The sequence below is a fragment of the Schistocerca nitens genome, chromosome 8, assembly GCF_023898315.1.
Source record: "Schistocerca nitens isolate TAMUIC-IGC-003100 chromosome 8, iqSchNite1.1, whole genome shotgun sequence".
NCBI classification, from domain to species: domain Eukaryota; kingdom Metazoa; phylum Arthropoda; class Insecta; order Orthoptera; family Acrididae; genus Schistocerca; species Schistocerca nitens.
In genome coordinates this window covers 384810498-384824558 of record NC_064621.1, presented here as the reverse complement: position 1 = coordinate 384824558, position 14061 = coordinate 384810498, and the positions used below count along the sequence as shown (strand labels likewise).

Genomic DNA, 14061 nt, shown 5'->3' with positions numbered 1-14061 from the left:
ATGGCAAAGGGGTTCTGCAATGTTTCTATGCATATTAAACATAATTGCTGATAAATATTTTCATATTTTTCAAAAAATATTAATTAAATAAAATTAGAAATGAATAAAGTTTTCTTAAGGTAAGAGCAGAAGAAAATTCAGTCTCAGCCATAACTGAAAGATGCAATTACACAGAATGTAAAAATTAACATTATACCAAGATACTAACCGTAAGTGAGGCTCATGTCAGCTGTGAACTCAGTGGGCAGCTTTGTTCGGTTCACAAGCCCATCAGCAGTGCGTACAGCTACACTAAGCACTTGAAGCCATTGCCAGTCTCTTACTATCGAAAAAAAAAAAAAAGAAATATAAAAATGTTTAATTTTACATATTTAGCAACTGGAATACATTATATCACCTAACAAAGTCCCCCAATTACTACGCACCTAGTTCAAACACAGAAATAAACATAAGAATACACTATACAGTACAATATTACAGTCCTAAACAGGAATTGGAAACAAATTAGAATCTCACTGTAGTTTAATGAATGACTTCACAGGTGCCATTGCCAGAAAACAGGGATGCTAAGTAGCATTATTGTGAATTCCTCTGAGATATGATGTCTGCAGTACATAGCTCATGACTATATAATGTGGAAATGCAGTCATTTTGGTAACTGAAAAATGCTCTGTACACATTTCAAGCACTGCATCTGTGGCTGTAAGTGATGTGAAAGTGTACTAATGACACCACTGTGAAAACTGTGGAACTTGATGCTGCATTGATATCAGAGGCAGCCAGGACATGTACAATATATAGTGATCACTCAGTACACTGCAGTGGAACATCTCAGTGTCCAAATAAATTGAACGTAACCAGCTTCACGTATCTGTGTATGGATCCCTCATCTAATATGAATCCTTTCCACACCTACACTAATGAAGGTGCATTGACAGAAAAAACTGAATTTTCTCAGGGTCTAGGAATTAGACTGTTACCTGTATAGCATGAAACATAGAAAAACACCCACTCCATGGCTAATTTGTGAACAAACACAAGTCACTATACCCAGAGTTATAAAATGTTTTTGCCGTGCTTTAGGAACCATTAAACTGTGTGAAAGACATCTTTTAATTATTTGGTTATAAATCCTCTTTGGAGCAAACTGGTAAGATGTGACCTTCCAGCAAGATAATTTGCTTTGGCACATAGACAGACACCTACAGCACTGAACGAACATAACGACTGCAAAGTTTCAACCTTGCCTCTATTGCTGTATGCACTGCATGAATCCTCATCCATACTGCCTTCAACAGTTGTGAGAAGCAGTGGAAATAACGGCTTCTGATTAATTCTCTTCTAGCTTGTCTGACCGCTATGAATGCAGCAATTGGTAGTTGCTCTAGCTACAAGCAGGTGGTCACAATAATGCAAAATGGCTGTGTTGTAAGGTCACAACTTACAGGTAATGAACAAGAATGTGTAGAAACCACATGAAACTAGTCAAAGGCAGCATCTGAGCATAAAAAAGCCAACTTTCACAGAAAAAGCCAAAAACAGTGTCACATGGCAGCATGATCTGTAAAGTGCTAGAAGCTAAAAGATTTTATTTGGAAGTAAAGTTAAGAGTCATTCAAATGAAACATAGACCAATGTTTGAGACATTACAGATTGAGAAATTAATACTGCAGCAATCGGGAAGCAGAATAATATGGCTTCAAGAGACCCAACAATCATGCCATTGTTTAGGCAACTGTTTAAACATTGTACACGTTTTTCTATAACTCTCATGAAGAAAGATGAAGGCTGATGACAGACACTCATCCACAGCATCACACACAGCTTGATCAAAGTTGAAGCAGTGATCTTTCAGGGCCTTCTTTAAGGGACAGAGACACATGGTAATCCCAAGTCAACAGATCCAAGCTGCAAGGTCAACGGTCCAGCATGTCCCATTGGAAAAGAAGCTGAGTATCCTGTGTAGCACTGACATTGCATTACAATGGAGGAAAATCATATCATGTAACAGTGTTTCTGATTGCTTGCTTTCAATGGCTCTACAAGTGTAATGTGTATCAGCATTGGACACTGATTGTGATCTTCACTGGTGCCATTCCAACATCAGAAACCCCTGGATATCACAGAAAAGGCTCAAACAAACTTTCCAGCAACTGCAATGACTGAGACTTCTTTGTCCTGGGCAGTGATGGATGTCTACATTCCAGACTCATCATTTTTGTTGTCTTTTAGAAACAGTGACACCATTTCATTCATCATTACAATGCACTCTACGAACACTCTCCTGTCCTTCTGGAACTGGGTCAGATAATCCAGTCACCTACTTAAGTGTATGCCTCTCTGCTCACTATAAATATCTCAGGGTACTTAATATGCACATAATTCTAAATATCCCCATTTCTGTACACAGCAATGTGTGTAAGAATTACGAGTACATGCCAATGTTCAAAGCAGGTGACAGCGCTTGTACAGTTATATGATGATTCTCTTTCACTGACATTTCAACATGAGAAATTATTTTGGTGCTGATTACAAGTATATGTGCAGGTTGAGGGAGGCACACTGTACTCTACTGGCCATTTCAAAACTACATATGTGAAGCATGCCATCCCACAGACAGGTTATATTCAATGAGAAAATTCACTTCTTGTCGCACCTTCATCACACAAAAAAATTAATAAAGCTGTGCTACACTGGTTTAAACATATCCATCACATGCCTCTGCTGTAAACATGGCTGACTTATACAATGCAGCCATCCCTGAAAATTCACAAACTCTGCATGATACTGCCAGCTTGGCTATACTGCCCTCTACACCAGAAGGATAACTACACGCACGAGGGCTGTGGGGCAAATACATGAAAAGTAGAGTCCATTCCTCCACACCTCCAAACACTTTGCTCTCACACTTCATCCTACCCCCTTATAACCCTTGCTGATCTCCACCAACTTGGGTTAGAAAGTAAAACAAATAAGAATCTTTTCTTGACAAAAGTTTGTTGTTTTTAATTTTTAAATAACACACAAGGTAATACAGAAGAATGCTGAAGATTGGATGGGTAGATTGAGGAACTAATGAGGAGGTACTGAACAAATTCAAGAGAAAAGAAATTTATTGCACAACTTAACTGCAAGAAGAGATTGGTTAATAGGACATATCTTGAAGCATGAAGGAATCATCAGTTTGGTAATAAGAGTGAAGGGTGGGGGTTGGGTTGTGGGGGGGTGGGGGAATGTAAAAGGAGACCAAGGGATGAATACAGTAAGTGGTTCACACAGATGTAGGTTGCAGTAGTTATTTTGAGATGGAGAGGCATGCACAGGATAGAACAGCATGTAAAGCTGCATCAAACTAGTATTCAAATTGAAGACCACCACCACTACGAACAACAAGAACAAAAAGCACACTATAATCTTAATAATATGTTCTTTGATATATCTCCCCAAAGGACTGAACATCAAATTACCAGTCCCTGGCTGCAACCCCTCTTTCCACAATGACCTCTGTCTGTTCAAATTAAATCAGTCCATAGCCCTCACCAACCTAGTCCAGCAAAACCATACAAATCAGGGCCAAATCTCCTTGCACTACCTCCTCCCAAACATTACCTTGCTCTGCAATTTCAAATTCCTCCATCCCATCTCCCAAACGGAAAACCTTGCTAACCACAAATTAGAGCAGGATGCACAATGCCATCTCCAAAAGCTGTCCAATATGTTTACCCCATACTCCCACCTTCAAATACCACTACCCACCACCACTATAAGAGCCTTCCCCAAACCTCCCTCATATCCCCTTATAGTAAAAAAAACTATGCCTTGCAGACATATTACTTTTAACACACCTTCAGAAACTCCATCCTGCCACTTGACAGAATGCACGTCCAAACAGACCTGCAAAAGCCATGAACTTATCCTTCTAAAAGCTCTGTCCCACAGAAATATTGGTCCTTTCCAAAGGCCTTACATTCTTCCCCATTCCTATATCACATCAAGCTGAGTTTCTTCTAGACCTTCTCTCCTTCTCCAGGTCCCTACAGCTGAAACAGTTTTTCACCATTAATCCCACAAATCAGACTCAATCCAAAACCAGTACTGAACTGTGACTTATTCTATTTATTCCTCCATCTAACTGTGAACCACACCCCACTGCCTCCAAATTAATCCTTATAAACTTTCCAGAATTTCCCAGCCTCAAACTTTGCCTCACCATCACTCCCCAAACCAATCAAAATGGAAACCAACCTCATATTAGTAGAAAGAATTGCAATCCACCAACTACAAAACTGATCCTGATCTTATAATCCTACCTGCTGACAAAAGCCCCACTACTATGATTCTGACCTGCTGGGATTACCGACGAAAGGACTCTGCCAGCTGTCAGATAAGTCCATCTACAAGCCCTGCCATAGTGACCCCAGTCCACAAATCCAGCAGGATTCCAGTCCTCCTCAAATCCCTAGGTCCATCCCAAAACCTTTCCCCTGAAACTAACTCCCTTCTCATGCCAAACATCACACTGGAGGATATGTTGCAGGTCCTATCTCACCAGTCACCTACTATCCTCCACATACACACCATTCCAGTCACTCCTCTTGTGACACAATACCATACATGACTGGAGACAATGAATCACTTTTTCCACCACGGTTTTGATTACCTCTTATTGTGCCCTGAAATAAGAAATATCCTCTCCACTATCCTCCCTCTCCTCACACTGGTATTCCACTGACTATCCAACCTACACAATATGCTTGTCGTTCTCACTACATTCCTTTTTCCTACTCCTTGCCTCATGGGTCAAATTCTGGTGATCTAATGAGGTGCAAGTTCTGTCCCATACAGACTACTGCTATCATCTACTCCAGTTCTGTCACTGGCATCTCTTACTCCATAAAAGGCAGGATCACTTGTGAAAGCACCATCTGATCTACCAATTTAGTTGAAACTACTGTGCCATATTGTATGTAGTTGCCTGTGCACCTGAATGACCACAGCCAATAAACAGCTGGACCACCCATTTGCTGAACATGTTTCTCACTTTAATTATTGCTTAACAGTCTCTGTGATCTGGATTCTTCCTACCAACTTTTTTGAATTGTGCAGGCACGAGCTCTCTCCGCAACATATCCTCCATTCTCATAACCCCCTGGCCTCAACCTTTGCTATTCGCTGTCCTCCACTCATCTATCCCTTTCCCTACTCCCACTCCAGCTCTACACAAGCCTTCAATCCCACCAGTGCACCTGCATAGCTCTTTCCCCTTCTTTAATCGTCTCCTCTCAAATCTCCCTGCCCCTCCCCTCCCTCCAACAGCACAGCCTCCTGATGGTGGCACCAAGCGGACCACTTCCATATCTCTGCAATGTCCCTGTACACCCCCATAGGTAGCACTAGCAATGTTTCCCCACCCTTATCCTGCTATCCCTCCCCTTCCCTACCCTAGCTAGATTGCTGTACACCTCAGACAAAGTCAATGTCAGGCCTTAGTGCCTGGAGATCACAGTGACCGCATGTCTTTGTATGGGTGTAGTGCTTGTGTGTTGTTCTACTTCTGATCAAGCGAAATATTCCAGCATTCTTTTTCATTGTGCCTATCTGTTACTCAATGTCTCCTGTATGTGATGAGTAGCAATCTATCCTTTCCATATTGTTGTTTTCTCTCTGATATACAAATACCTGAAACATCTGTTTCTGCTCCTTAATGAATATAAAAAAAGCACACTACACAAGATAACTGAGAGTGAAGGGACAATATTAACATACTGGAGTTAAAATTGGGAGGACGAAAGATCAAATATCTGTTTAGCCATCAAGTTTAATGTTTTTATCGTTTTCCTAAATTGCTTGTAAATGTCAGGCTCACTCCTTAGAAGAAGGATGCAGCTGACGTCCTTCCCAATCACAGCTTGTGCCCCATCTCTAATGGTCTTATCATCAAACAATGTTAAACTCTAGTCTATCTTTCCTTTTATACCACCAAAAGAAAAATTTTATTGGAATATAATGGAGGATTGGAATGTAAAGCACAATAAGTTTTTTCTCCACTGGAACTGAAGCTGAAATTTCATGATGATACAGATTGAGGTTTATGCTACAAACTAAAAAACAAAAATTGTGAATTGTGTGAATGTTACCATCATCAGCTTGTGAAGAGCAGCAAAGAGTAGTTTGATATGTATGGGCCAAAGGGCATAAACCAAGTGAAATTCACAGATAAATGCATTGCTTGTATGGGGATGACGGCATGGACTGTAGCAATTTCTTCAGGTGGTGTGTGTTCTTCAAAAATGGTTAAAATGGCTCTGAGCACTATGGGACTTAACATCTATGGTCATCAGTCCCCTAGAACTTAGAACTACTTAAACCTAACTAACCTAAGGACATCACACAACACCCAGTCATCACGAGGCAGAGAAAATTCCTGACCCCGCCGGGAATCGAACCAGGGAACCCGGGCGCGGGAAGCGAGAACGCTACTGCACGACCACGAGCTGCGGACGTGTGTTCTTCCAAGAGGACTGTGTGAACCTTAGTGGTTTACCACACTCTGGGCAGCCAGTAACAACCACAAACTGCAAAATGTCGAAGCCATTGAGGCAGCAATTTTGAACAACGGTTGTGTGCAACTGCAGGACTTATCACAGCAGTTTAACATTTCCTACAGTATGGTGTAAGATACTGTTCATGGTACATTAAAATTTAGCAAAGTTAGTGCTCACTGGGTGCCTAAGAACCTGACAGAGTGCCACAAGGGCATCGAATGAGACTAGCTTGGATCACGTAACACATTATACCATAGAAGGGTATGACTTTCTGCATGTATTATGGGTATACCACTGCATACTGCTTGTCCAAAACCTAGGCAGACCTCTAGGGAGTGGAAACATGCTGGCTCCCCAGTAAGGAAAGAATTCAGAGTGATTCAGTCTGTCAGAGAAGTGCTTTTGATAGAGTTCTGGGACATGCATGGTGTGTTATTGGTGGACTTTGCTGAACATGTGACCACAGTGATTGCTGCAGCCTACATTAAAACTTTGGTTACATTGTGTCATGCCATTTGTGACAAATGCGACAACGTTAATGCTGAGGGTGTCAGCCTTATATATGACAATGCTTGCTCCCATGTTGCTGCTCCTGTTCATGATAAACTTGCCAAATTTGTGTGAGAGATGCTCCAGCATCCACCATACAGTCTGGTCTTACACTGTAAGACTTTCACCTGTTTGGTCCCATGAAGAAATTCCTGGTCTGCCAACACAGAAGAAAAAGTGAACTCAGCAGTCTGCAGATGGCTATATTCCCACCAAATGGACTTCAGTGAAAAGGCAGACTGAAACCGGTACCAAGATGTGTTGAGAATGTTGGAGACTGTGTAGAAAAGTAGATAAAAGATGTAAAAACATTTGTATTTTTGTTTTGTTTTGTTACCTATTAAAATTTTTGCTAGTAACATTATTATGCGTTACTTTCTGATCATCCCTCATACATAGTTTTCATGAATATATATTTAATTTGTAAGACTATGTTCTTGCATTGAGAATAAAAAAATTAAAATTGATTAAGTACAACATAATAATATCACCAGCAATATGTAATGTACTTATTCACTTATATAATGTATCATTAACTCAGGGTGTTTCTTGCAGACAGATTAAAAGATGCTATTGTTAGAAGTGTGACTACAGATGGCAATGACTACTATCCACTGTCACTCCTTCCATAATTTTCTAAATTTTTTCGGAAGGTAATGTACTCCACACAGTCTGTATTTCAAAAGTGCCACTCTAACGATATGGTTATTTCTACATTTATTTATCAAACATCAAAATTTTTAAATTATGAAATATCACCAATTGGGTTCTTCTTCACTTATCAAAGGCATCTGATTGGGTCAATCATAATATTTAATTAGAGGAGTTAAGTTTTTATGGATTACATAATTTAACACATGCCTGGTTTAATTCTTATTTCAGAAACATAATGCTACAAGTTGCCATAGGTTGGTTGACTAATACAAAGAGCCACACTATCTGCACAGAGAGAAATTACTAAGGCAGTCCCACAGAGTAGGATTATTGGTCCACTACTGTTCTTGCTTTATATTAATGAGCTACCATTTTATTTGAATCAAGATGCAGAATTAGTCCTGTTTACAGATGATATGGTGACATACTGAAAACAAATGCCTCCTAATCTTTATGTGAAAACTCTTGAAGCATTTTAAATAAAACAAATGTTATTAACATTCTACATCTTTATCCTTCACATCTACATGTTTATTTCTCAACACAGTCATTCTGGCGACCAATACATTTCTCCCAATGAGAGGCCGATTTGATAGCATCACTGTAGACTGTTTGGTGATGGAGTGACAATCTCAGATCTGCTTGCACTATTCATCACTACCAAAGTGAAGTCCTCAAAGGTGTTCTTTAAGTTCTGGAATCACATGAAAATCAGATGGGAGCAAGTCAGCACTGTATGGAGCATGACTGATGACAGTGACCCCAAGGCATCAGAGCATTTGTGTGTGGTCTGTCATTGTCATGCTGAAGGGAAGAGTGCTCTATGGATGGAGGAACTTTTCAAATTCGAGACTCTATTACAGCATGCTGTTTCTCAAGCACTCTCATAGTTATGTTACACAGCATCATGTTACACACTACAGCTCAGAGCCTTCTAGTGGCAGAGGGTTGCAAACATGGAGACATGAAGAGTAGAGATGTAGTATATTAATAACATTTGTTTTATTTAAAAAGCTTTAACATTTGTTTTATTTAAAAAGCTTTAAATGTCTTCACACAAAACATTTGGAGGTATTCCTTTTCAGCATGCCCTAATACAAGCATTTTTGTGAACCCTTGCATAGAATCAGCAACAAAGAAAATTGTAAATGACATTTTTATGAAAGTTACTGACTGGTTTGCCACAAATGGGCTTGCTTTAAACTATGGAAAAAACTGTCAAAGATATTCCACCTTCTATTACCCTAGCACACAATAACAACAACAACAACAACAAGAACAACAACAACAACAACAATAATAATAATAATAATAATTATACGCATAGTGAAAATTTCTAATTCTTAGATCTGCATATTGGTGAAAACTTAAATTGATGAAACCATATAGTAGACCTGTTAAGATATTTAGCTTCAAAAACATTTGGCACAACAGTAACTGCCAACTTTTACTGTGAATATGATGTACAGATAATGTAACTAACTAATTAAATAACAAAAAAGAGAAATATCTATAGTGCTATAGTTTTGTAATACACTCCTGGAAATTGAAATAAGAACACCGTGAATTCATTGTCCCAGGAAGAGGAAACTTTATTGACACATTCCTGGGGTCAGATACATCACATGATCACACTGACAGAACCACAGGCACATAGACACAGGCAACAGAGCATGCACAATGTCGGCACTAGTACAGTGTATATCCACCTTTCGCAGCAATACAGGCTGCTATTCTCCCATGGAGACGATCGTAGAGATGCTGGATGTAGTCCTGTGGAACGGCTTGCCATGCCATTTCCACCTGGCGCCTCAGTTGGACCAGCGTTCGTGCTGGACGTGCAGACCGCGTGAGACGACGCTTCATCCAGTCCCAAACATGCTCAATGGGGGACAGATCCGGAGATCTTGCTGGCCAGGGTAGTTGACTTACACCTTCTAGAGCACGTTGGGTGGCACGGGATACATGCGGACGTGCATTGTCCTGTTGGAACAGCAAGTTCCCTTGCCGGTCTAGGAATGGTAGAAGGATGGGTTCGATGACGGTTTGGATGTACCGTGCACTATTCAGTGTCCCCTCGACGATCACCAGTGGTGTACGGCCAGTGTAGGAGATCGCTCCCCACACCATGATGCCGGGTGTTGGCCCTGTGTGCCTCGGTCGTATGCAGTCCTGATTGTGGCGCTCACCTGCACGGCGCCAAACACGCATACGACCATCATTGGCACCAAGGCAGAAGCGACTCTCATCGCTGAAGACGACACGTCTCCATTCGTCCCTCCATTCACGCCTGTCGCGACACCACTGGAGGCGGGCTGCACGATGTTGGGGCGTGAGCGGAAGATGGCCTAACGGTGTGCGGGACCGTAGCCCAGCTTCATGGAGACGGTTGCGAATGGTCCTCGCCGATACCCCAGGAGCAACAGTGTCCCTAATTTGCTGGGAAGTGGCGGTGCGGTCCCCTACGGCACTGCGTAGGATCCTACGGTCTTGGCGTGCATCCGTGCGTCGCTGTGGTCCGGTCCCAGGTCGACGGGCACGTGCACCTTCCGTCGACCACTGGCGACAACATCGATGTACTGTGGAGACCTCACGCCCCACGTGTTGAGCAATTCGGCGGTACGTCCACCCGGCCTCCCGCATGCCCACTATACGCCCTCGCTCAAAGTCCGTCAACTGCACATACGGTTCACGTCCACGCTGTCGCGGCATGCTACCAGTGTTAAAGACTGCGATGGAGCTCCGTATGCCACGGCAAACTGGCTGACACTGACGGCGGCGGTGCACAAATGCTGCGCAGCTAGCGCCATTCGACGGCCAACACTGTGGTTCCTGGTGTGTCCGCTGTGCCGTGCGTGTGATGATTGCTTGTACAGCCCTCTCGCAGTGTCCGGAGCAAGTATGGTGGGTCTGACACACCGGTGTCAATGTGTTCTTTTTTCCATTTCCAGGAGTGTAGATAAAAAAAACCAAAAAGACAATTTGGAAGCTGTACATAATAATAAAATTTGTGTGTTTAGTGCTAAATTCTAGACTTACTTAAATGATTTTCCCCCCTGTAGCTACACACACACACACACACACACACACACACACACACACACACACTTGCGAATTTGTGTTTTTGCTCTCCGCTGATATAATCTACTTGGATGCAACAAAAGACTCAAGTCATGAAAGCATAGTTAAATGGGCAGCAGCAGAGACTGGTAAGTCTCTAAGCGTACAGAGGTGGCAAGTTCGGAGATGATGATAACACTCACAGACTAGTCTAGAGCAAGCATACAGAACTCCTTCTACGGAAACACGGATGACACCTTCCTATATAAATCTTTTTATGGACTGCATGGAAGAGGCATTTTTCAAGACTCAGAAGCTTCGTCCCCTGGCTTTGATGATTTATCAACAATATCCTTGTGTAGTAAATGCAGTAAATGAAGCAGGCAAAAAGGAATACAAACGTCTCAAAAATTAGATCGACAGGAAGTGCAAAATGGCTAAGCAGGGATGGCTAGAGGACAAATGTAAGGATGTAGAGGCTTATATCACTAGGGGTAAGATAGATACTGCCTACAGGAAAATTAAAGAGACCTTTGGAGAAAAGAGAGCCACGTGTATGAATATAAAGAGCTCAGATGGAAACCCAGTTCTAAGCAAAGAAGGGAAAGCAGAAAGGTGGAAGGAGTATATAGAGGGTCTATACAAGGGCGATGTACTTGAGGACAATATTATGGAAATGAAAGAGTATCTAGATGAAGATGAAATGGGAGATACGATATTGCGTGAAGAGTTTGACAGAGCACTGAAAGACCTGAGTTGAAACAAGGCCCCGGGAGTAGACAACATTCCATTGGAACTACTGACATCCTTGGGAGAGCCAGTCCTGACAAAACTCTATCATCTGGTAAGCAAGATGTATGAGACAGGTGAAATACCCTCGGACTTCAACAAGAATATAATAATTCCAATCCCAAAGAAAGCAGGCGTTGACAGATGTGAAAATTAACGAACTATCAGTTTAATAAGTCATGGCTTGAAAATGCTAACACGAATTCTTTACAGATGAATGGAAAAACTAGTAGAAGCTGACCTAGGGGAAGATCAGTTTGGATACCGTGGAAATATTGTAACACGTGAGGCAATACTGACCCTACGACTTATCTTAAAAGCTAGATTAAGGAAAGGCAAACCTACGTTTCTAGCACTTGTAGACTTAGAGAAAGCTTTTGACAATGTTGACTGGAATATTCTCTTTCAAATTCTGAAGGTGGCAGGGCTAAAATACAGGGAGCGAAAGGCTATTTACAATTTGTACAGAAACCAGATGGCAGTTATAAGAGTCGAGAGGCATGAAAGGGAAGCAGCGGTTGGGAAGGGAGTGAGACAGGGTTGTAGCCTGTCCCCGATGTTATTCGATCTGTATATTGAGCAAGCAGTAAAGGAAACAAAAGAAAAATTCGGAGTAGGTATTAAAATCCATGGAGAAGAAATTGAGGTTCGCTGATTACATTGTAATTCTGTCAGAGACAGCAAAGGACTTGGAAGAGCAGTTGAATGGAATGTATAGTGACTTGAAAGGAGGGTATAAGATGAACATCAACAAAAGCAAAACGAGGATAATGGAACGTAGTCGAATTAAGTCGGGTGATTCTGAGGGAATTAGATTAGGAAATGAGACACTTAAAGTAGTAAAGGAATTTTGCTATTTGGGGAGCAAAATAACTGATGATGGTCGAAGTAGAGAGGATATAAAATGTAGACTGACAATGGCAAGGAAAGCGTTTCTGAAGAATAGAAATTTGTTAACATCGAGTATAGATTTAAATGACGGGAAGTCATTTCTGAAAGTATTTGTATGGAGTGTAGTCATGTATGGAAGTGAGACATGGACGATAAATAGTTTAGACAAGAAGAGAATAGAAAATGTGGTGCTACAGAAGAATGCTGAAGATTAGATGGGTAGATCACATAGCTAATGAGGAGGTATTGAATAGGAGTGGGGAGAAGAGGAGTTTGTGGCACAACTTGACAAGAAGAAGGGACCGGTTGGTAGGACATGTTCTGAGGCATCAAGGGATCACAAATTTAGCATTGGAGGGCAGCGTGGAGGGTAAAAATCGTAGAGGGCGAGCAAGAGATGAATACACTAAACAGATTCAGAAGGATGTAGGTTGCAGTAAGTACTGGGAGATGAAGAAGCTTGCACAGGATAGAGTAGCATGGAGAGCTGCACGAAACCAGTCTCAGGACTGAAGACCACAACAACAACAACATCCTTGTGGTCTGGATTCATGATAAAGATCTCATTCATTTCCTGCAGCCATTTAATTCCCTCCCCAGTTCAAAATGATCCACACCTTTTCCAAGTCCACTTTCCTTGACATTGACCTTGTAAAGTTCCTGCTCACATTTCAGGCACATATTTAATTATCATTTCAGATATTGCATTGTGCTCTAAAAGTAAAAGTGTTATCTGCAAACAATAGAAAAATAGTTCTTTGTGCAGAAGACAATACACTTTTCTGTTGATCCATGACTGTTGATCAAGCTATTAAATCATTCTCGTTCACTTCGGAAGTCCAAGGGTTGTATCTTTTTTTTGTTTTTGCGGGATACATTTACAAATTTTAAGTTTTGACTCTTTGAAATAAAAGAAGTCCAATATACACATCCTGTCAATTTTCTTAATTTCTTTGTGCCAAACAAACTGTACATCCACCACTCACCACAACTATTGAACAATTCCCCAACTGGATCACTGACCCTCATACATGTTCACATTTTTACAGTATTGCTGTATTAATAACCTTTAGTAATATACCATAAACAGAAACTTGTACAAATGAATTTACACATGGTAATGCACATTTTGAATAAATTCTTTTATAAAATGCAGAGTTTTCTAATACTAAATTTTGTAAGATGAATGTTTTTAACAATTAATATTGCAACATGTAATTTTCATTAAAAACAATTAATACTTTAATCGTCCACAAGAGTGATGATTCTAATGATAAAGCTTTAAAATTTGATACAAAAGACACCATCCCAATTAATAGAGAAGACCAATAAATTGAACAGTGTTTAAAATATGAACAAATGCTTCCATCATTTAAATAAAATTGTACTGAGTAACTATACTCTGAAGTTTGATTGTTACTCTGTGTGACATTATAAAATGACTGGTGTAAGTTGAAAATTAGATCATCATCATACATATATGTTTACATAGTGAAATTTTCATGTTTTTTGATGTATACTAAAGAGACATATGATGTACTATTATTGATGCATTACGTTACAACCTCCTCCT

General features: G+C 40.7%; 1 protein-coding gene across 1 annotated transcript in view; it reads right to left on the bottom strand.

Annotated features, from left to right (window-relative positions):
• The window catches only part of LOC126198416 (probable E3 ubiquitin-protein ligase HERC1), a 747204-nt gene that overhangs the window by 120808 nt on the left and 612335 nt on the right, over nt 1-14061 (bottom strand). Inside the window, exon 58 of the mRNA XM_049934719.1 lies at nt 209-322. Within this exon, the coding sequence (XP_049790676.1) occupies nt 209-322 (114 nt within the window). The remainder of the gene's footprint in view (nt 1-208; nt 323-14061) is intronic.